The sequence below is a fragment of the Populus nigra genome, chromosome 4 (assembly GCF_951802175.1).
Source record: "Populus nigra chromosome 4, ddPopNigr1.1, whole genome shotgun sequence".
NCBI lineage: Eukaryota > Viridiplantae > Streptophyta > Magnoliopsida > Malpighiales > Salicaceae > Populus > Populus nigra.
Window position 1 is genome coordinate 23,067,449 of NC_084855.1, and position 23,836 is coordinate 23,091,284.

General features: G+C 35.5%; 1 protein-coding gene across 1 annotated transcript; it reads right to left on the reverse strand.

Annotated features, from left to right (window-relative positions):
• Window positions 1-401: 401 nt before the first annotated feature.
• On the reverse strand, window positions 402-22,740 carry LOC133691771 (protein transport protein SEC23 C-like). The gene is made up of 13 exons (XM_062112363.1): window positions 22,660-22,740; window positions 14,494-15,258; window positions 14,203-14,376; window positions 13,706-13,867; window positions 12,469-12,611; window positions 11,494-11,569; window positions 11,209-11,408; window positions 11,059-11,140; window positions 9,388-9,465; window positions 8,216-8,377; window positions 7,844-8,107; window positions 7,067-7,171; window positions 402-756 (listed from the first exon to the last, which is right to left on the reverse strand). Exons 1-13 carry the CDS (start codon window positions 22,738-22,740, stop codon window positions 601-603), a joined length of 2,448 nt encoding a protein of 815 aa, XP_061968347.1. The 3' UTR covers window positions 402-600.
• Between the last annotated feature and the right edge of the window lie 1,096 nt (window positions 22,741-23,836).

Sequence of the window (23,836 nt, forward strand, 5' to 3'; positions counted from 1 at the left end):
GTCAGTAGGAATTTCATGTTACAAAAAACGATCATAATTTCATGCACTACTTCCCTTTAACGCAGATAAGAAATTACAATGCAACACTACCTTCTCGAATGCAACTCTTGACCTTCACTCATGAAGCATCTGATTTCTATTAGAAGTGAACTGTAAGTGCAGATGTTGGTGTTGTTGAATTTCCCGATTAAGCTCCCTGTTAGGCCTTTGTTTTCCTATAGAAAATATAACAGGGAAGCTAGGGCTGAAGACGTTTTGTGTAGTAAGAGCTAAACATATGTTCACACTCTAGGTCTAGCCATGGATAGGGGAGTTTCTCTGATACCATTGATTCGGTATGACTGAACACCTTTTACCAGATCAGAGAGGAGGTAGATCAGTCTTGCGATGCACAAACCAGCTTGAGAATGCCACTTTTAGTGTAAATAAATGAATTTATCATTGCACTGTCTATTTGTCAAAAAGAACCTGAATTTGCTGTTTTAGCAAATCAAGTTATGACAAGATTTTTGCAAGAAAGTAAAATCAGAAAATTAGGTAGCCTATAAAAATCCTAGAACAACTGTACAGAACTCTGAGGTGATAAATTTTACAAGATTGCTAGTAAAAATGGTCTCTTTGAACTACTAGTCTTTGAAGATAATCCAAGAAGACCTCAAAGCTCGCGTCATCGGTAAACAAGACATCTTCACCGGGAAGAGGAGAATCGGAGTTGTATGAAGCAGAAGGGTTCAATTTTGCCAGAAGAAAACGGGCCTGCATCGAATAACAATGTTAGCTGACACGGAGTATCAAATTAAACACATGTATTAAATAATGTGATTACAACAGGGCAGGTAACCATGCATCTAATACCAAGACATTCGGCCAATCATCCAAGACATATGACACTTACATAAATAGTTTCAGTTTGGATGCATAGGCCCTCTAGCAAAGCATATGCAGCAAACCTGTCTTTATTCAGCTGAGGATAATAGGAAAAGGCAAAACATATGTTCAAAACATTCAGAGAACTGGCATTAAGTAGATGCGTTTGCTTTGAAGGGTTAGTTGTCAGCTTCTACAAAGTGTTGCCTACATGCACAAGAAGCACATGGGTACTAAAAGCCCTAGAGCCTAGCCACAAGGTGCAAAACGCAAGCATATGCATGTACTTTCAATATGTAAAATGTGTAATAATACTATTTGTAAGACAACGGAAGAAAGCTCTTCTAGAAAATGGGAGAAGAAGAAACAACAGTCATAACAATGACAATTTAATTAGCCTATTAGCTCAAATGGCCTCTCAAATGTTGTTGATAAAGGTTCTGCTCAAATTCTACATAGGTTTGAAAATTCTGTTTACAAACAGGCTAAAAGAATTATCAATAACATAAAACTATTAAATGATAAGAAAATTGTTCAAACAATGAATCTACCACTATCCCATTCTGAGAAGGATAGAAACATTATCCCTGTAAAGCATAAGACTGGCAAACATCTCTCTTCAAATGTTTCTCCCTTTTCAGCTTGCTTCAGGAAACTGTTATGGGCCTAACAAAAACAACTACATAAACGCAGTAGCCTTCATAAATAACAATAAAGAGATAAATGATAGTGATGATAGCACCTTGTTCACCTAGGCACACACTTATCCCTTGTGTTGGCTCTTGGAAAAGAGCCTTGTGTGCCTTGGTAGCTTGAAAGTTTTTAGAAGGAATTAGACCATATGAATCCTCTTACATTTTAGATTTAGCTTTACGAGATGGATTATAATTATCATAATGCACATCATAATTGAAACATCTCTTCAAAGTTGGAAAAATTCAAATGATGCAAGAGGATAATTGTGTGCCTAGACACACTTTTCACATCATAATTCCCATGATGCACATCATTATGTCATAGGAGCAACAATAGAGCTGAAGTCTTTTACAAATCACCTGTAGAAAGAAGCTAAACCATGAAAACTCTTCACATCAGCGATACTGGCAGGTTTTGGCCAGTCCCGAATTGCCTCAATTTTCTCCTCATCAATCTTAACTCGCCTGCTAGAGATAATATATCCAAGAAACACGACTTTCTTTACAGAAGTAACACTTTGTGAGTGTCCCATACAATTTTAAAATCTCGCAAAGTTTCAAACACAACTCTAAGATACTTCACATGATCATCAAAGGTCTTGCTATACACCAGGATATCGTCAAAATATACTTCAACAAACAGCCCAATATACTTTCTCAAAACATGATTCATGAGCCTCATAAATGTACTAGGCGGATTAGATAACCCAAACGGCATTACCATCCATTTATATAACCCCTGCTTAGTTTTAAATGTTGTTTTCCATTCATCTCGATTTCATTCTAATTTGGTGATAACCACTCATCAAATTGAATTTAGAAAACAATGCAGCACCATACAACTCATCATAAAGTCTGGGTATAGGAAATCAATACTTAACTGTTATTTGTTGATAGCGCGACTGTCCATACACATCCTCATGATACCATTTTTCTTCGGTACAAGCAAAGTAGGTACAGAACATAGACTAAGTGATTCTCGCACATAGCCCTTCTTTAAGAGCTCACCAACCTGCCTTTGAATCTCTTCTGCTTCCTCTATATTACATCTGTATGCTGGTCTATTAGGAAGTGAAGCTCCCGGCACCAAATTAATTTGATGCTCAATTCCATGAATAGTTGGTAACCATTTAGGTAATTCATCTGGAAACACATCTTTAAATTCTTCAAGTAATTCTTTAATCTGTCTTGGTAAGTCCAATCCTTCTACTTTTAGTAATTGCTTTGCCTAAATCATGAAAACAGCCCACACCGAAGCTAATGCCTGTTTGATGTCTTCTTTTTTGGTTAACAACAGCCCCTTACGTGATTTCACCTCCTTTTATTGGCTTCGTAACTGATCCTCTCTAACATGTTGAGAACTCAATGGTAACAAGTTCACCTTATTTCCATTCATCATAAAAGAATAAGTGTTCTTTCGTCCATTGTAGGTCACATCCTTATCAAACTACCATGGACGACCCAACAACAAATGACTAGCTGACATCGGTGCGTCACACAAAACCTTGTCATGATAGGTTTTAATGGAAAAGGGTACACGGACTTGCTTTGTCACCCAAATCTCCCCATTCTCATTCAGCCATAGCAAACTATACGGCCTGGGATGTGGAATGGTAGTTAAACCCAATTTCTCCACCAAGGTAGTTGACGCAACATTAGTGCAACTTCCATTATCAATGATCATCCCAAATACCTTATCTTGAATCTAACATCGAGTATAAAAGATGTTCTCGCATTGCTCATTACTAACGTCAATTTGTGCATTCAGAACTCGTTGCACAACCAACAAATCTCCATTCACTGGTTTGAAATCCGCTTCTTGTTCAGCCACTTGTACCTCATCTTCATCTTCAGTTTCAACCTCATCTCCACTGATCAGCTCTCCATGATCCCCATGCAAAATCATCACCCTTTTATTTGGACATTCCGAAGCAATGTGCCCATGTCCTAAGCACTTGATGTCCTGAGACCTCCTAGGATGTTGAGGTTCTGTCACCTTCTCTTTTCCCTTCAAAGAATCAAAACTAGTATTCCCCTTACTAAACTCCACCTTCTCATCTCGTTTAGGTGTGCTCCATGTTTGTATAGGTGTAGAAACAACCATTGTCGTGCTTAACGTAGTTACACCAGTTCGGACACCTCCTCGTTTCTGCTGCCTCTCTACTCGAGTTGCAAGCTTTATAACTTCCTCAAGGAAGATGTACAGCTGTAATTCAACAGTATTAGTTATATCCTTCCTCAACCCTCCAACATATCTAGCTATTGTTTGCTCTTGGGGTTCCATCAATTCACATCGAATCAGCAGAAACTCAAACTCTTTCACATACTCTTCCACGCTCAAAGATCCTTGTCGTAAAGTCTGAAGTATAGCTCCTGTTTATAGTAGTTAGGAACAAATCTCTTCTCCATCACTCTTTTCATAGTTGCCCACATTGTAATCTCCTCTTCTCCATCCCTTCTCCTCTGAATCTTTAAGTTTTCCCACCATAAAAGAGCATAATTCGTAAGCTCAAGTGCTGCCACCTTGCACTTCCTTTCTTTAGAATATTCATACCATTCAAACACCTTTTCAACCTTTTGAATCTACTCCAAGTATTCCTCGGGTGAACTACTTCCTCTAAACGGTGGAATCTTAAGTTTGAGACCATTAGGAGGATTATAATTCTGCCTTCTTGGTCTGCCCCTATCGTCGGCCTCATCATCCCCATTTAGATCTTCGTCAGCTTCTATAATATCATTTCGTGGAACCCTAAGTGCTTGCCTCTGTTGGGGTTGCAAATTATTTCTTTGCATCATTTGCATAAGGGTATTCAACAGTTCACAAATACCAGTCATTTCATCCTGAATCTCAGCATGAGATCGTTGTAAGCCCATAACCTGTTCCAAACTTAACCCTCTTGGCAAATCTTCTTTATCTCCAGCCATAATTAAGTTTATCAACCTCAATTCCAGCAAGCCTTTCTTCTATTTTTTGCTCCTGCCTTAGATCGCAACTGATGCTCTGATACCAGATGATGTGCCGTGAATGATTTGAAAATCAGCAACAATGAATCTGACAAAAATGGATGAAGGATAGGTCTGGTTGGTTGTCTTTCTTTTGGTGTTTAGGCTGAATTATAGTGATTTTAAGGTAAATAAGATAGCGGATAAACTAGAATGATACTTTGATAAGTCGATCTGGACGCTACAAAGATCAATCTAGGATTTTGACGCCACACTCTTTGTGATTGAAGAGTGATAAGTCAGGTAGGATTCTTCTCAAAATCAATTTGGAAGAACTCTTAATTCTTTGAATTAAGTTTCAAATCGTGGCCAAAGTATTTATTACATATTCTGATACTATATTTATAATTGGAACATCCCTCCATAGTTAGGAAAATTCAACATGACAAAAATCAAGCCCAAAAATTAGACTTTGATAAAGTAACTAGACAAATTTAATTAGCACACGTTTTCTGACCTTAATTGAAATATAAAGACCAAATTTAAAACGGCTATAACTTCTTGCACAAAAGTCCAATGCAATCATGGTTGGACAATCTAGAAAGATCACGTTCTAAACTTGAAATCCACCTAGATTAGTCTTGTCTTCACATGCAATTGATGACTTCAAAATCGGGTTCAAATTCATCTACTATTCTAACCGTAAACAACATCAATTTCATCACTTATATGCATTATTAATCCAAACTCAAGTAGCCCAACATCAAAAGAACTATTAAAGGCTTTTTCCATGTCCAAGTTTCAATTGTAGGCAAATAAGAACCTTTGAACCAATTCCAAACAGATTGCTAGCTTTTAACTCCGAAGCAGCTTCAATCATTCCAATTTGACTTGTCAAGGCCCTTTGCAGTTGTTTCGCTCTCGCTCTTGTTATTGGGTCATTTGAATCATCTTGTAGATTAGGTTCAGCTTTACAAGATGGATTGTAAGTTGCGTCTAAACTAAATTAAAGGTGAGGGCCTTTACTCTAGATTGCACGTCCTTCCACTAAGAATAACTTGTAGAGGGGTTACTGTATCAGCGGAAACTCACCTCTTTCTGTTGCTGTCCTAATCCTTGAAGAACAAAATAGGTGACAGCGAAAGCATGACAGTAGGAATGTTGTTAGAGCAATCGAAGCTAGGGTGATCTTTTAGAAATAAACTTAGTGCAAAGAAAAGGCATTGTGAACACTCGGTTTGACAAAAGTTATAATCCATCTCGTAAAGCTGAATCTAATCTACAAGAAGATTCAGATGACCCAATAACAAGAGCGAGAGCGAAACAATTGCAAAGGGCCTTGACGAGTCAAATTGGAATGATTGAAGCTGCTTCGGAGTTAAAAACTAGCAATCTGTTTGGAATTGGTTCAAAGGTTCTTATTTGCCTATAATTGAAACTTGGACAAGGAAAAAACCTTTAATGGTTCTTTTGATGTTGGGCTACTTGAGTTTGGATTGATAATGCAAATAAGTGACGAAATTGATGTTGTTTACGGTCAGAATAGTAGGTGAATTTGAACCCGATTTTGAAGTCATCAATTGCATGTGAAGACAAGACTAATCTAGGTGGATTTCAAGTTCAGAACGTGATCTTTCTAGATTGTCCAACCATGATTGCATTGGACTTTTGTGCAAGAAGTTATAGCCGTTTTAAATTTGGTTTGTTTATATTTCAATTAAGGTCAGAAAACGTGTGCTAGTTAAATTTGTCTAGTTACTTTGTCAAAGTCTAATTTTTGGGCTTGACTTCTATCATGTTGAATTTTGGTAATTATGGAGGGATGTTCCAATTATAAATATAGTATCAGAATATGTAATAAACACTTTGGCCAAGATTTGAAATTAAGTTTTGTTCTTCCAAATTGATTTTGTGAAGAATCCTACCTGAGTTATCACTCTTCAATCACAAAGAGTGTGGCGTCGAAATCTTAGATTGATCTTTGTGGCGTCCAGATCGACTTATCAAAGTACCATTCTAGTCTATCCTCCATCTTATTTACTTTAAAATCACTATAATCCAGCCTAAACACCAAAAGAAAGACAACCAACCAAACTTATCCTTCATCTATTTTCATCAGATTCATTGTTGTTGATTTTCAAATCATTCACGGCACATCACTTTATAAATAACAATAAAGAGACAGATGATAATGATGATAGCATCTTGTTCACCTAGGCACACACTCATCCCTTGTGTAGGCTCTTGGAAAAGAGCCTTGTGTGCCTTGGTAGCTGGTGTAGTGCCTTGCTAGCTTGAAAGTGTTTAGCCGCAAAGCCTTTTGCCCAGTGCCTATGGTTCATGTTAACAACACTGGTACTACAATATGTAAATTGTGGTGCAAATTCCAGTCACAATCAACAAGCAGGGGTAAAATTCAGAGGTCAATCTTTTAAGAAAGAGGAACAATGAATAAGAGCAAACCCAAGCTGCTTATCAAAAGAAAAAAAAAAAAGCAAACTCATGTTATCCATAATTGAATGCTTATTTTCAGTTCAGAAGTTTTATAAATAAGAGAGCACCTGTGAACCATGCTGATCACAAATGACCAAGCGAGGAACTGGAAACCTTTCCTTGATTATTTCATCTGTGTCATCTCGAGGAGCTTGCAGCAGCTGGGCAAATGCCTGCAAAGGACTAAAATGATATCATAAAAAGAGGAAGCGGGGCAATAAAAGAGAGATGATGGAGGCAGCATCACCACTGCCACTAGGTTCCAGAACCACATGCCTCTTTCACCGTAAACCAAAATGCAACCACTGACTGGAAAAAAAAAACATCTGAAGATATTTTATGGGAGTATATATTGTGTGATAATCTGCGAGTAATATCTGATGCCACCTACTTGTTGGATTGTATATTAACATGATTTGTCATCAAGAACAATTTTTGTAACTTAATGGTGATTCTCTGCACCTCTAACATAGAGCTAAGACTGAAAAACTAAGCTCAGAACACAATGTGATATAATGAGATAGAACTGCAATAAATAAGAAAAAAAGAGAACAAGAAACGGCTACTAAACATTTATGTCACTTTGTATACTTTGGGAGACCAAGCAAGTGTATACCATATCACAATGAACTGGTCAAAATAGTGATCACCATGCTGATGTCATGGGAGTGAAGTTCATTTTCTGAAGTTAGCAACCATGTCAATTAAGTCAAGGATTTAGAATCTCTCACTATTAAGAATGTCCTTGATTATATGTCAGTTTCAGGAATGGAGGCGGCCTATAACTTAAAAGACATGTTTTTTTCATATAGCTCATATCATGTCATCTTAACAGAACAGAGTACCTGATGTTCAGGTTGATTATGATATCCAGCTTTCCGCCATTGAGCAATTGTTGCCCCATGAAAAATGACAACAGTGAAATAAGAGTCTAGAAGCAGAATTCTATCAGCTGCAATGGCAGCAACATCAAGAAGTGCTGGTTCTGGTCCTGAATGAAACGAATAAGAAATCAATGAAGGCTGTATCATCACAACTGAATTGGCAACATTTTCACGATTCAGTATAAGTCTGAAGTATGCTGTCTCATCTGGGCTGTTGTTGAAGACCTGTAGAATAACATTAACTGGAGCTTATAAAGATTTCAAAGGACCTAACTGATTAATTTTTGTTAAGAATAAGTGCTTAAGAAATAAATCTCGAATTCATTATATTACCTGGACAAACTGAGAACGTCGTAAATGAAACATAAATTGAGGAAATATTGAAAGCCGTGAAGATAGGCTGAAAGAAGATGAACTACCCTTCTGATAGTCTCCAAATCGAGCACATAGATGTATCAAAGCTTTGTCTAGCCATCTTATGGGGTCAAACTCAGCCTTCTTGACAGGTATCATCAAACAACACAATGGCAAAAATGGTTAAAATGCCAAATACCTATTATTATTCTAATAAAGTGACACAAGCCTACTTAACAAAGAGACCGTTTTTCCAAATCTGTAATAACTTGGGCATATATCAGTATTTTCTAGACAACTGTTTCATTACCCCTCAAACTATGCTAGCAATAAAGCAAAAGCAAAACAATTTCATGGAAAAAGAGCCCCTGATTTTCAAAGTTTGAAGGTTCTTCCAAAACAGTGTGTCACTCCACAACAAAATGGGGCTGTGGAGAGAAGAAAGCTTTGACATATTTTGAATGTTAAAGATTTGAAGTCAATTTACCTCCTTACTTTATTTTCTTTTTTTTTTAGGGGGGGGGGGGCTACAGCAACTTATAGTGTCAATCATGGGCCCACCCCTTTTATAATGTGGTCAGAGTCCATATGAAGCACTGTTTCATGCAAAACCTTCATATTCATATTCATATTCAAATTATGAATTTTTGGATGTCTTTGCTATGCCAGCACTGACACATACAATCGCTCAAAATTTAAAATTTGAACCTCAAGCATGACAATGTGTTTCTCTTGGTTATCCACTTGCTTAGAAAGGTTACAAGGTTTTTTATCTTGAAAATCAAAATATAAAAATGTTTCTAGGTCTTCCATAAAAATATTTTTCCTTTTGAATCTAATAAGTCAGGGAGTTCCGTAAAATTACTTCTTCAAGGGGAAAAAAACCCCAAAAATCTGTTTGAAAATTCCCTAAAACTGAAAAGTGGCTTGTTCCTAGACACTCATTCTTATCTTCGCAAACCATCAATTAGAGGTACTTTCTAAAACAAAGAGGGGTTACTGGACTCAATTGATTACTCACTGTTTGTTTGTAAATGTGGTGGTGCGTGTCTTTCAGCACAACAGAGAGCTTCTCAGAATAAATCTCATTGATAACCCTCACTATTCCATATCCAAGAATTTACAAAAGCCATCGAAGATTTGATGGTTACCTCATTTTCCATTTTGAAAGACACTAGGCGTGCCATAGCTACAGCAGCTGCTTCTTGGTCGAATCCAGCAATCAAGTCCTAAAGCATATTAAAATAGATTGAGAATTACAAATAAAAATTCACTAGCACCCAAAAGAAGAAAAGGAAGGAAGAAAAATTGATCCATACCCTGCATCAGATGAAAGAATGATCTGACCACTATTTTCTATTTTATTAATTTGTGGAAAGTGCAAACAGTAAACCAAATATTGAATACGATTCCAAGCACCAACAGATAGATCTGTGTGCGTGTGTGGTCAATATGTATATTACCTGACCAAACTTTTAGTAACTAAATTAATATGTGCAAAGTCTATCTATCCTCCTATTATGCCTTTTCACACACAATATTGACATGCATCATTGCAAAGCCCAAGTTGTTCTGGAAGATCACAGGATATATATTTAATAAACTATAAAATTAGGGACAAAAGGTTGAGAAGCTTGACAGTATTTTATTCTGCACGACATACTGCCTGTCAACACCCTGATCTCCTATGCTGCCATGATATCACCTTTCATCAGTACATCAAGTCTAGGTGGCACTTTGTTGCTTATATATAAAATGAGAGCATCACTGGAATTCACTACACTCGTATGAGAAATTTCAAGCTCCTGATAACAAATATGAAAAAAAAAATAGCTACAATATTCAAAGACAGATTAGAAAAACCCATGCCCCCATGTCAGATTAATGCGGTTTTTTTTCCTGCAACAGAGGAATGGGTATGCCATGGTGAGAGTAGCTTAGAAGGTCATATTTTCATTAGGGCAACTTTTTTTTCTGCTATTCATGGATTTGATATATGACTACTCATCATGCAAGAAACAAGACAGGTGTGGCATGTTAAATAAGTTCGTTACATGATGTCTTCACTTCTATTTTTCTACCAAATATATCCCAGTTCTATTGGACTAGCAGGAAATGAGAAAACAATACAAATGAGAAGTAGAAGATCTAAAACAATTTTTGGACTCAGATTTTTCATAAATACAATTGATATTCTCTCAATAAAGCAACATGAACATAAGTGAAAAATATTAAAAAGCTTGTAATAATGTGCAGGGTAATGATATGAGGGTGTTTGGGAGTGTGGTAGAAATTGTTTTTCAAAGTGTTTTTTTCATAAATACCATTGATATTGTCTTAATAAAGCAACATGAACATAAATGAAAAATATTAAAAAGTTTTTAAAAATGTGCAAGGTAAGGATATTAAGAGGGTGTTTAGGAGTGTAATAGAGGTTGTTTTTCAAAGTATTTTTCATTTGGAAATGCATTAAAATAATATTTTTATTTTTTTAAATTTATTTTTAACATCAGCACATCAAAACGATTCAAAAACACTAAAAAAAATTAATTTGAAGCAAAAAAAACAATTCAAATTTTGATGAAAAACAAGTTCCACCCCCATGCCAAACACCCCCTTCAGTATACGATGCCTCTTAGATCGGTGACTAAAACTCCTGGCTACGTAGACTTTCTAGTCATACACCCATAAATATGTTAGTTACTTTTTTATTTCCTAAATGAGTCCCGATTAATAATGAGATCGTGTTTTATTAGATGACGAACATCCATGTTTGTTTAAGCTCTAATAGCCATCACATACAAGAGCACAGCGGAGCTTGCCTGAGCACTTCCAAGTCCAGCAACCCATCTTCTTGAGAGGGTTGTTACGCGAAGCCTCATATGACCACCACTATGCTGATAGCTGTAGCAAATTATTATTAATAAGTCAGAGACCCATCCATCTTTTCCAAGAAAAAAGTAACAGGAAACTAACCACTCAAAAAAGCATAAGCATAAGTCAGAAATTGGAAGTAGAATTGATAGCTTGAGGGTTGTTGAACAGTAGTATCTGTGCTGTCCTTTGCAATTTCAAATATTAGACATAAAGTTGTAGCTTTGTCCAGGCCACATATCTTCCATGCACTAGTAGTTCCCTGGCCTACAACTGTGTCAGAGCACAAAGGACCTTTCTGCACAAATTCATGGACAAGTAAATTTACATTGAAGAAAGCCAAGAAGAAAAAGAAAACCACTAAAAAATCCATTGGATCATACCTTTTCAAGCGATGCACAAGGACCAATAATGCCTTGAACTCTGATATCCTTCGAGCAGTTTACCTCAAAGATACCACTATATTGCAAGTGTGAAAAAACAATTTCTTAATAGTTCTAGTCCAGGTAATCAAAAATATACAATTATATCACATATAAGGAAACAAATAAGGGAACTTTTGAACAAATCACATGAGGTTCAAGGCATCCATGAACTAAAGAAATATAACATGTTTTATGAGGAAGTACAAAATTGTGTTGGGGAAACAACAATGGTATCAGCTGCTGTATTTGATAAAGCAATATAATAAAGTGTAAACCACCAAGCACAAGCAATAAAAAATTGTTCCATAATACAGGTCTATCTAAGCTACAAACTAAGAAAAACAAATTCAAAACCATCAAGTGACACCAATGCCATAAGAACTATAACAAAATTCAAACCAAGTGAGACCAATATCAACACTTGTTTCACAGTACACATCTTTGTTTTTTATGGAGAGCAATGCTACAACCTAGTAAATATCTATTGCTTCGTACTGTTAGAAAAATTATATATCCCCTGATGAATTTAAGAAACCCCTAATTGATTTTGAGGTCTATCTTCATTTTTGCTTCCAGATCTACATCATATTTCCAAAAACAAACCCAAGGAAAAGCAAAATTAAAAAAAAAATTATATATAGAAGAATTGTACATCTTTGAATGTGAGTTACTTGAGTTTTTGCAGTTTATTAATGTCCATACTATTGCTACCACTACAAATTACGTTGCTACAGTATGTTATATTCACAGCTACCTCGGTTTATCATTTATAAATAGATTGATGGCAATACTCACAATGAATAGATTGACAATTTCTTTTCAGTAAAGCTGAAAGCTTGGCAAGTGACAGGACCATTGCGGGGTATAAAAAAACTCAAAAGGATAGTGGGAGACTTCATAGACCAACATAAAAGGAGATTGAATAAATCTTACTTTGATGATAGTCCATGATCATAATCACCCAACTGGAGAACGCGTCTCAGAGAATCCTTAAAGACTAAATGGCCAAAGCTTTCTGCAAGCACGACAAGCCCACCAGTTCTTTCAATTGCAACTTTAAGTTCAGCAACCCCCACCTAGGAAAACAGTCGAGCAAAAGAAGCACCTCTTGATTTTCAACCCATATTAAGCATTCAAGAATCAGGTTATTTGGAATCAATTCTCTATTGTAAATTAATTCAATTATAGTATTTAAATTTACCTCAATTGATAAATAAGTTGAATTGATGCTTGTAAGAGATAGAATTCAATTCATTTTATTTTCTATATTACCTTTATAATCTTCATTTTATTTCTTCAAATATCTCTTAAAAAACGAGATGTGTATTTTGGAAAAGCTATTTTTAATATTAAAATTCTTCTCTTTGGAAATGTAATTTAGAGGGGTTGACTTTTGATTTACTTTGTACCATTTTTTGAGATTGAATTTCATTTGAAATTCAATTCTTGAAACTTAAAATGATTTCAAACATAAAATTTCATTAAAACCTCTTAATTGAATTCAATTTAAAGAGTTTTCAATCATGCTGAAAGTAACTATAACAGCAGTTTATGATGAATACATATTTAAAAATAGGAAAGCAGCGTATTAAATGTAGGTAGGGACTGACAAAATACTTAACATCTTATTGACTTCTGTGTCCCAGATGTAGAGAACAAAAATCATTAGAGACCCAAAGAGAGAGACACAAAGAAAGCTAATCATTACCAAGCTATCCAGAAAAGTCAGACCAAAAACGATGGATAAAGGCTCAGTCAATGGATGTCCAACGAAAAAGCAGTCAAACATGAAGCAATTGTAGTATTCAAGAATTATATATGTAATTGACACAAAAAAGAGCATAGCCCCATTAATGAAATTAATTTTTTTTTACATGCTATAGAGCTCTCCAATCACAAAATATTTCTAAAACTACAAAACCCAAGTTTCAGTAAACAAGCAAGTTAGAAGTTTGACCTTTACTATGGGAGTGCCCTTTGTCAAGATATTTGCAAAAGGAATTTTTTTTTTAAAAAAAAAAAAGATATACATATAGCATCAGACGGAATGTAAAATTTCATTAAATTTCCCCTTTTATTCCATCAATACACATATAGATACTGGGTACTCAAAGTTAAACACACACTGCATGCTGGTCAGTATGTGCTTGTTGTAAGAGTTGGATATTACCTGGTCTAGGGCACAAGCAAACAGATTGAGCACATGACCTTGATGTACAAGCTGCTTAGCAAGTCTCTCGTAGAACTTGACAGCTTTATGATAATGATTAGCAGAGTCCTTATCGATGTCCTTGTGAGAACGAATTGGTTCGGAGAGATTCTTTGACACAATCTAGAAGAAACACGGGAAAAAAAATTCCAGTAAAAAAAACATAAAAATAAAAAGAAATAGAGGATACTGTATAAGAAAAGTCATTACATGAGTATACACATAAAAGTGACAAGAGATGATGTAGAAACAATACAGTGCAAACATGGAAGCGTTCATCATCTTGGTGATTGATTATGCTGTAAGAGTTAGAACTTAGAAACACGAGTTTAGATGCAGCTTAGTCATGTAGGATTCATGTAAGCAAGCAGAGTCCAGTTTAGAATTAGAACCAACAAGCATAGTGAGTTAAATAATACTTCAAATAAACAGCATATCAAAGAAAACGAAGTCCTTACAGAACCAAGTCCTTCAGTGGATGGACCTCCAATGAAAGCCATAATTCTAGCACCAGAACCAGGAACACAAGCTCCTAACAGACAAGCAGCCACACTGAGTGCAGTGCCGGTGCACCTGCTAGCCCGCTGATGGGGTGGGACCGGCCAAGGATCTTTCTGCAGCTCCTCCAGGACCTTTTTTTTTTATTCATTTAGTAAATTTGGCTGATTAATTAAACAACGCGATGAAAAATAGTTACATTGTACTTATCATAAAATGAAGTAAGAAGAAAAAGGGAAATGAGAAATTACAGAGTTGAGTGTAAATTCGCATTGGGAGGCAGGCAAGAGGAAGCGGGAAATGCTATCAGAAGAGAGGCCATCCTTGGCGCCGGCAATGACACTGGTGGGGGGCTTGGGCTTCTTGAGAAAGAAGCCCATCTGCTCGAGAAGCTGGTCCTTGGAGACGTCCTTGGAGCCCTTGAAAACGTAGGTCTTAGGGGTTTCACCAAAGCCAAGTTCGTGAACGTGGACAAGAGTACCAAAGGTAATGAGGCCCACCAAGGAGTTATCAGGGAGGAGTTCGATGGCCTGGGACAGGGCAGACTTGAGGAAGGCCATCTCCTCCTCGATCATGCAAGTGTCCACCACGAACATGAATATCATCGGTGATGGAGAGGAGGATGAGATCATCTGAGGTTCCTCGTACTCGATGGTCGTATACTGAGAGAAAAGCTCGACAGGGAGGTTGTCGTCAGAGATGGCGGTATAGTGAAGGGGAAACTGGTTCCGTTGAAAGCAGAAGGGGCAGATCCAAAGCTTGGCAGAGAAATCGACGGTGCAGAATCGATTGAGGACGGAGCGACAGTTTCGGCAACGCAGTGGAGAATATGGGAGAACGGGCATGTTTGGGAAGGGCTTGATCGGAGTGTAAATGACGGACACAGGTACCACACAGTTGCTTGATTCTTGCTTGGTGCCCGGCAACACGTTCCAAGGCATTCTCACGCCGTCCTGAGCTTCCAGCTCCACAAATTCCCCCGTCGCACAGTTAATTCCAAATCGATTCGGAAAATTCTACGTATCAATACTCAGTTCTCGCCTGCTTCCTCCTCCTTCCTCTCTTATTATTATTATCATTATTTCTTTCTTTTGCATCCAACACAAGTTCTACTTTTCCTTGAAAACCAAATAAATTGTGTGTGTGTGTAAGCTCCTTTTCGTCACTGATGTTTTAACTTATTATCAATTTTGTCCTAAACAAATTAGATTTATTTATTTCCATCCCAAACTCGCATATTACAATGTTTATGATCCTTTTCGTCAACACTAGACAGGTTGTCTGTGTTATATTGCAGGGTGGACTAAATTTTTCAAACACTAAAAAAATTTCAAACACTAAAAAAATATTTAGACAACAATAATTCAAGATAACTCAGGTGTAATTAACTAAAACGCGACCTGGAATATGAGACGGAAAGAACCCGTAAAAAGAAAAGCAAAAAAAATTGTAAAGTTCAAGGCCTAATAACCTAATATCAAATATAAAAACAAAAAAATAAAGTCAAGGATGTCGTACCCTATCGAAAGCGCGACGTCACGGCGATCCTTCCCGGATAGGAAGTTGATTGTCGGGGTCTTTGTTTTGTTAAAAAGGAAGTTGCTACCTAGTATTATAGTCACTAGAAAACCTAACTGGTCTTTCAAATATTCTAAGGCAAGGGACTGGGTGTGTAAAGGGAATGTTTTAGCACCCCTGGTACGCCCTACTTAAGGTAAGCTGCTTAGTGTTTGGTTTGCCTTATAATTATTATAGTATTGGTGTTCTCTAATCAGTTTTCCTAGGATGAGCTTTCTATGATGAATGAACTTGGGTTCAAAGTCTAAAAGAAATAACCATTGGCCAATATAGATCATACCTTTAGATATGTCTATAAAGTGCAAAGAAGAACCGGTGCAGATCTCTTGAAATCTATGTTTGATTTGAAATAAATTTACAATCTATGAATTAAGAGACAGCTAAAATAGAAATCTAATGAGATTCAATGTGCTTAAAAGCTCATTTTTTTCTTAGTATTTCAAGTGTTCGTAACTCGTAAATCGTAAGGAAGAGAAACAAAAAACTAAGTTAGAAATCTAAGAAAATTCAAGGTGCTTTAAAAAAAGCCCCTTTTTGTCTTAGTATTTCATGCTTTCATGGCTCATAAATCGTGGAATCAAAATTTAAAATGTCCCCAATTATAATTGAGGCTTCTTTCAAGGATGTGTAATTAAATTGTTCTAAATAACATTTTGGGTATAAATCTGCCCTTATATTAAAAATAAACAAGTTAGATTGCTCTTAACAATATTTCAGACATTTACCTTTCATAGGTTTCTTTGCCCTTATATTATTAAGGGATAATGACTTATTATTTCTAGAAAAGTATTTTGGATATTAAGCACTTGAGGGTTTCTTTATCCAAATATTAACAGTGAATAATAGCAAATTATTCTCAATAATATTTTGGATATTAATCCATTTGGGATTTCTTTATCCAAATATTAATGGTGAATAAAATTATTCCCGATAATATTTTAGATATTAACACATTTGGGAATTCTATATCCAACTATTAATGGTGAATAAAGATGAATTCCCTAAAATAAGATTTTTATATTTTAGGAATATTGGTCAACACCCTTTGGACTTTACAAACATGTTGTAAAATCTAAAATGCAAGAAAATAATTTTTGTGTTTAAGAAATCCATGCTAAAACACATTTTCTTTTAAACTTTGAATATTTGTTTTTTTTAAGAGAAATGTTCAAAATATGTTAGGGTATTAGCCATATGCAACATACAAGGAAAATTTTATGTTTTGTCGAAACATAAACAACACAATTAAATCAAGTATCACAATTAAAGAAACAAGTTGTACACATATATATTTCAAAATTCACTGGAAGCTTAAAACAATTCAAATCAAGCAAAGCCTGACATAGCAACTTAAACTTGAAGCTTGAATATAAGTCTGCCCATTATTCTCAAAAGAAAAGCACCTGTTCGCATGCACAAAAAATACAAAGTTGAACTCAAAGCCTTAGAACAGAAACAGAAACCGGGTCTCACGCCTATCATCTTTTCCTAATCTCTGACGCTACCATGCTAGTTTCATGCAAGAGGAAAGAAACCTGGGAAGCATGCCTCTATACTCCGTATATTCAAGACTGAACTAGATAAAAAAGAAGAAGCAAATGGCCGACTAAATCATCTTCAAAGAAAGAAGGGGAAAAAACGATCAACAAAACCTGCCTAAAAGAAACCCCTCGAATGCAAAGGAACCCCTCTCGCGTTTTTCTTTATGGATAAAACTAAATCTATGTGGAATACATTCCTATACAAATCCCAGTCAAAGAGGCACTAAGTCGAGGAGGGCAAGGATGATGAAGGCCTTTAAAACTCATGGTCCCTCACGACAAAAGAACCAAAAAAGAATATGCAGCTTTAACATAAGCAAAAGGAAACCAACTCAGAGCCATGGATGGAACAATGGGTAAGCATACCACCTTTTGTCCCAACAGAAAACAAACATCTAGAGCAAAGGAAGAAACAATTCTGGAACATAACGAAACACAGATGCAAGAGTTTGAATATAGTAGGAAAAACAAAGGGGTCGAAGCTTATACCTGTAGATCTTGCTTGCAGAAAGGAAGAGCAAATCGATGGGCAATCCCTGCGTGTTTACCTTTGATGACCCGAAGAAAACCTTCCTCTTTTACCGTTAGGAACTTTTTCAAAACTCTTTAGAGCTTTGTTAAATTCCTTTTCGGCAAGGTAGAATAGATTGAATTTAACCTCCCTTCCCTTTTGTTGTTTCCTTCTATTTTCTACTCAAACTTCTTCTTGTTCTCTCGGTTCTTTATTTTCCATTTCCTTTCTATTTTCCTTTTCTCCTTTGTCTCTATCTTTTCTCTACGTGTTTAATTCTCTTTGTCTCCCTCTACTCTCTTCTTGATATCTTTGTTTTTCCTCTCTCAGCCTTCCCTCTCTTTTTGTGTCTCTGCTCTCTCTTTTCTTTCTTCCCTACTGTTTTCTTTCTGTCTCTCTCTTTTGTTTTGCCTCTTCTGTTTTTTTCATTCTCCTCCTCTCTTTTCTTCAACAGCTCGTTTATATAGCCAAGCAAAAACTTTGAGACTAACCTAACACCCTCTCATCCCAACCATTTGTGTTAGGGATGGAATTCCAACCATTAGATGATGGTGAGGCTCCCTCTGTGTCCTCTTCCCCAGCTAGCACTGTGAGGTACAAAACCGTTCCCTCTCGCAGCTGTGATCCTAGCGTAAAAAAGGGGTTGTCTTGTAAAATGCAAGGACGGGACAAATGCAAAAAAGAAAATAGCAGGAAACGGTTGTAAATGTGGGAAAAGGTTGCAGATGGGGGTATATTACCATGCTCTTTAATTCAAAATGGGGCTGTTTTAAAACGGCATCATCTTGTCTCCTCAGTTGAAGAAAGGAAAAACAACGCGCATTAATGTGTAAAAGAATGACGGTGTTGTTTATTGCTGAAACGCAAGGCAAAGGTAATTGGTCTGCAAATTAATCCTGTCCCTGTTTTCTGTTTTTTTTCAAATCCAACCAAGTTTCTTCCGATTTCATCTGCACTTTACTTATTTCAATATTTTTTTTAACTCAACCCTTGGTCCAAAAAAGTCCTTCATATTGGCCCGTAATTAGTCTTCAAACTTTAAATATCTTGTAATTAGGTCCTTTGAATCAAACCTGCAAACTCGGACCAAACCTTCTCACAACAGAATTCTTTACTTTCACATTAGATATTCAAACGGGAATGTCTTCAGTTTTTGATATCGAAATCAAGCGATTCAAAAGCCCAAATTCATCTATGCATCTAGGACTACAACTTTGATGAAGGATTCAAAGTGAGGTAAAATCGTTTTAAAGAACAGAATCTGACAGCAATCTGGTTGGTAAAAAAAAAGGTCTCCTGATCTGATTCAGAACTAACAATGCTGAGCATCCCAATATGAATGATAGTATGACCTAAGAATAACGACCAACAAAATTTGATTGAACCAGAGTCTTTAGTGCAAAACTCGGGTCAGAATCCTTCTTGCGGCAAAATTCTATGCTTTCACGTTTAGATATTCAAATGGGAATATCTTAAGCTTCTGATATCGAAATCAAGCGATTCAAAAACCCAAATTCATCTACGCGTACAGGACTACAACTTTCATGAAGGATTTAAAATGAGATAAATTCGTTTTGAATAACAGAATCTTGCTGCAATCTGGTTGGTCAAAAATGGTCTTTTGATCTAATTCAAGAAACTGACAATGTCAAGCATCCCAATTTGACTGAGAGTCTGCCATAAGAACAGTGAGCCCTGGGACCCAATTAAGATGTAGGTCAATTATTTAACATGTAATGAGTGACAGAATATAGCTGGGATGGTTAGTTATTGCACGAAACCAAGTCAGAATCAAAACCTAAGTTGGAACAAAACATTGCAACAACAGTAGAATCAATTTTTTTTAGTGCAATTTCTGAGGGATTTATCCAACCTTAAAAACCATATAAAAAAGGAATGAATTTAGCATTATAAAGACTCATAATTAGCCTAAGAATCCTAACAATTTCGGCAGCAAAGGGGAAGGATAAAGAGAGCAGAAAACAGCTGAAATAGGGTTCGAAAAATATTTCTTTCTTCTTTTCTTTTGTCAATTTCCCAGCAGCCCTGAACTAAAATTCTTGCCTTTGATTCAAGAGGGATGTACACCATCTCCATTAGCACGTGGGGCCCAAAATTGAGTGACAGCAAAGGAAAAAAACCCGAGTCAATTTGAGGTAACTTAACAAACTCACAACCTGTAATATGAGATCGAGATACAAAAAAAAGAATTTCAAAAGAATGACCTAGTAAAAAAACCAAAGTTCAATAAAAAAAAAAGTCAAAAAAAACCCAAGCCAACTCAGGTTAAATTTACCATCCCACTCTCGGAATAACCAAACAGAAAGAAAAGTAAAAAAATAACAAAACTCAAGGGAAAATAATTTAATGTAGAATGATAAAATTAGAAAAAAAATATTCATAAAAATTAAGGAAAAAAAAATATGAGTCAATCTGGTTTAGCTATATTAACCCGCCACCCATGACATGAGATCAGAATAAAAAAAATAAACTTCCAAAAGAAGGACCTAACAAAAAAGACCTAAATTAAAAAAAACATTGCGAAAGGAAATGCAAGTTGGCCTAAGTTAGCTTGACTAACCCGCTTTTGAAATAACAAAATAGAAAGAGAAGTGGAAAAATGACAAAGCTCAAGCACAAATGATTTAATGCAAAATGATGAAATTAAAAAAAAATAAGTCATAAAAAATTTAAGGAAACAAAATGAGTCAACCCAGGTTAACTCGACTAACCCGCCACTCGCAACATGGGATCGAGATAAAAAATATATATATATCTAAAAGAAGGACCTAGCAAAAATACCAAAGTTAAATAAAAAAACATTAAGTAAGAAAATGCTAGCTGACCCAGGTTAACTTGACTAACACGCATTCGGGAAAACTCAATAGAAAAAAAAATGAAAAAATCGCATAGCTCAAAGGCCAATAATTTAATACCAAAGTTGAAATTGTAAAAAAAAATCAATTTCATAAAAAAAACTGAGAAAAAAAATCTATAAGGCAGTCATAGTTAACTTGACTAACCTATTACCTGAGATATGAAATCAGGATAACGCAACAAAAAGGAAAGTGCAACAAACAATGAAGCTAAGAGTTTAATAACCAAATGATGAATTTGAAAAAAAAATTCAATTTTCAATAAAGGATTGCCCTGTTGAAAGGCAACCATGAAAAAATAATAAAGTAAAATATCTAACCATAAAACAATTTAAAATCCAAGCAATGCATACCAAATATGGTATAAAAACAAAATAAAAGAAAATAATTAGGGGCTAAATTAAAAAAAAAACTAAAAAAAAGATTAAAAAAAATAATTGAAAGAATAAAACCAAAATTTGATAAAAAATCTAATGAAATTAAATGTTGAGGGACAAAAAATAATTGAAAATGTCTGAAGCCAATCCAGTTAAACATTCAAAACTTTTGACACAAACTACGAGGCCAGATCACATCATAAAAGGAAAACCCAAAAAAAAATAACTAGGGATAAACAGAATTGTTTTTAAAAAAAGTGATTTAAAAAATGTAGATTTGGAAAAGAAAGAGAACCAAATTTGACACAAAAAAGAAAATAAAACCAAATCATAATGGATGAAATTGAAAAACAATTCCAATTAAAAAAATGATAAGAACAACTAAAAATAACAATGAAAAAAAATGAGTATCATATTTGATATAAAAATCAAATGTTAATGAATGAAATTGAAAGATAAATTAATTTAATAAAGGATTCAAGATTAATTATAATTAAAAGAATGAGAATCAAATCTAATATAAAAATCAAGTGTCAATGGATGAAATTAAAAAAAATAACTCAATAAATGATTAAAGATCAAATATATTGCAATTAAAAGAATTAATATCAAATCTAATAAAAAAATCAAATGTCGAAGGATGAAACTGAAAAAAAATTAACTCAATAAATGATTTAAGACCAAATACATTGTAATCAAAAGAATTGGGACAAACAAATAGCAAGATTTTTTTGTTTTTTTGTTTTTTTTTTGCAATAGCCAACACATTTTTCTAGGAGGGGGAGCGAAGGAAAAACTTTTTGTCGGAGCTTCACTAAGTTCTAGATGTGAAAACATGCCTTGCCACCGTTGTTGCTACCTAATTTTTGACACAATATTGTCGAGAAAAAAATAACAAAAAACAGCAAAAACCCAAAAAAATATGTTTTTGATATATTTGCATCTTTTTTAGCATTTTCAGCATCATCTCAAAAGAATTTAATTTTTCAAAGGTCTTTTGAACGTGTTCGACTTTTAACGCGTTGTTTTTTAAAATCATTGATTTTTCTCATTTAATCGATATTGATATTACTCATTTTTTTAAAAAAATCAAAATACAAAAAAAAAATCAAAGTTTGCAAAAAAGAAAGAAAATTAAGGGACCAAGTTTGATGACTTAGTAACATTTTTACCTATAAATAAAGGTCACAACACCTATAAATGAGAGGGCAATTTTGGGCAGAAAATTAGGTATCCATAAAAAAAACCCTAATAAAAACCAATCTTTTCTAGAGGGTGCCGCCCCCCTTTCTCTTCGTAAAGAAAACAAGCCGCCCCCTGGCTTTTGATTTTTGGCCTCGCTACTGCACTCCCTCACTCTCCTTTTTAGACTCCCTTCTCTTCCAAAACTAATGCCCCCTTCCTTTTAGGCCAAAACCAGATGGCCCCTTCACCTACTTCACCAAGCACCGCTCACATTCCTCTTTCCCCCTCTTTGGTTTTCCCTAATTTCCCTTTGTCCTAGCCTTGCCAGACCTTCCCTCTCCTAGTCAACCACAAACATTTCCATCTTCACCGCCACTACAATCTCCTGACCCACAAAAGGCCACACTGCCCCCATCTCTTCTCTAGCCATCCCTGTCATTACCATAACCTCTTAAACCAGTCGTCTTTCCCTCATCTTCTTCAATCATAAAACACAAAGCCCCCCCACAGACCAAATAGTCATTCTTCCCTCTCCTCGTGCAGTAGCACCATCCTCACCGAAGATCTAACAAGCCACGACCCTCCGCCTCTTTGTAACTGACTTTAGCCTAGCACAACAACTTCCACAATCACCTTAGAGCCATCAGCCACCAGAAACAAGAAGAAAAACAAAGAAAAACAGACCCGAAAGAACCATATATGAAAAGGAGAAAAATAAAATAAAAACAACTTCTTGTGTTTCTCTTGTTGTAATTGGATTTTTTATTGCCATGACTATTCTGAACAAAAAAAAAAGGTGAAATTGATGGTCATAAATTTTACGAAGTATGCATTGATTTGATGGGATCATATTGTAATCAAAAGGAGGAGGAATAAAGGGCAATCCATTCAAACTTGAAGGGAGATGAAAGTCTTGATAAGGAAATGATTTATGCCAAACCACTATTATAGAGACTTATATATGAAGCTACAAGGTTTGAATCAATGTTATAAGTTAGTAGATGAATATTATAAAGAGATGAAGATAATAATGGTTTGGGCCAATGTTGTTGAGGATAGATAAGTCATCATAACTAGATTTTTTAATGGGTTAAATTGGGACATTGCCAATATTGTTGAGCTACAACACTATATGGAGCTAGAGGATATGGTTCATGTAGCTATGAAGGTGGAGAGACAACTTAGGAAGGGACATATTTGGCCAGTGTTTAATTCGGGTTCTTCATCATCTTGGAAGTTGAATTTAAGAAGAGAGGGTATTGTTCGGTCGAGGTCTTTTATTCCTTCAAAAGCTGATTCACCAAAGGCTAAAGTTGATGTCCCTACTAGTGCCAAAGGTAAATTTAAAACTCAACATAAATGTACTTATGATGTTAAATGTTACAAATGTCAAGGACATAGACATTATGTTTTGGAGTGTCTAAACAAAAGAATCATGATGATTAGAGATAATAGTGATATCGAATCTGAAAGTGATAAATTTAATTGTAAAGGCATGCCACCATTAAAGGATAGTGATGGGGATG

Bases quoted from the DNA above. Each gene is read 5' to 3' on its own strand.
- LOC133691771 (XM_062112363.1), bottom strand. From the start codon at position 22,740: ATGGCTAGAGAAGAGATGGGGGCAGTGTGGCCTTTTGTGGGTCAGGAG. The intron at 14,377-14,493 runs GTAATTTCTCAT...TAAAAAAAAAAG, and splicing joins GCGAATTTACACTCAACTCT to GTCCTGGAGGAGCTGCAGAA. The intron at 8,108-8,215 runs GTAATATAATGA...GTTATTCTACAG, and splicing joins GACGTTCTCAGTTTGTCCAG to GTCTTCAACAACAGCCCAGA.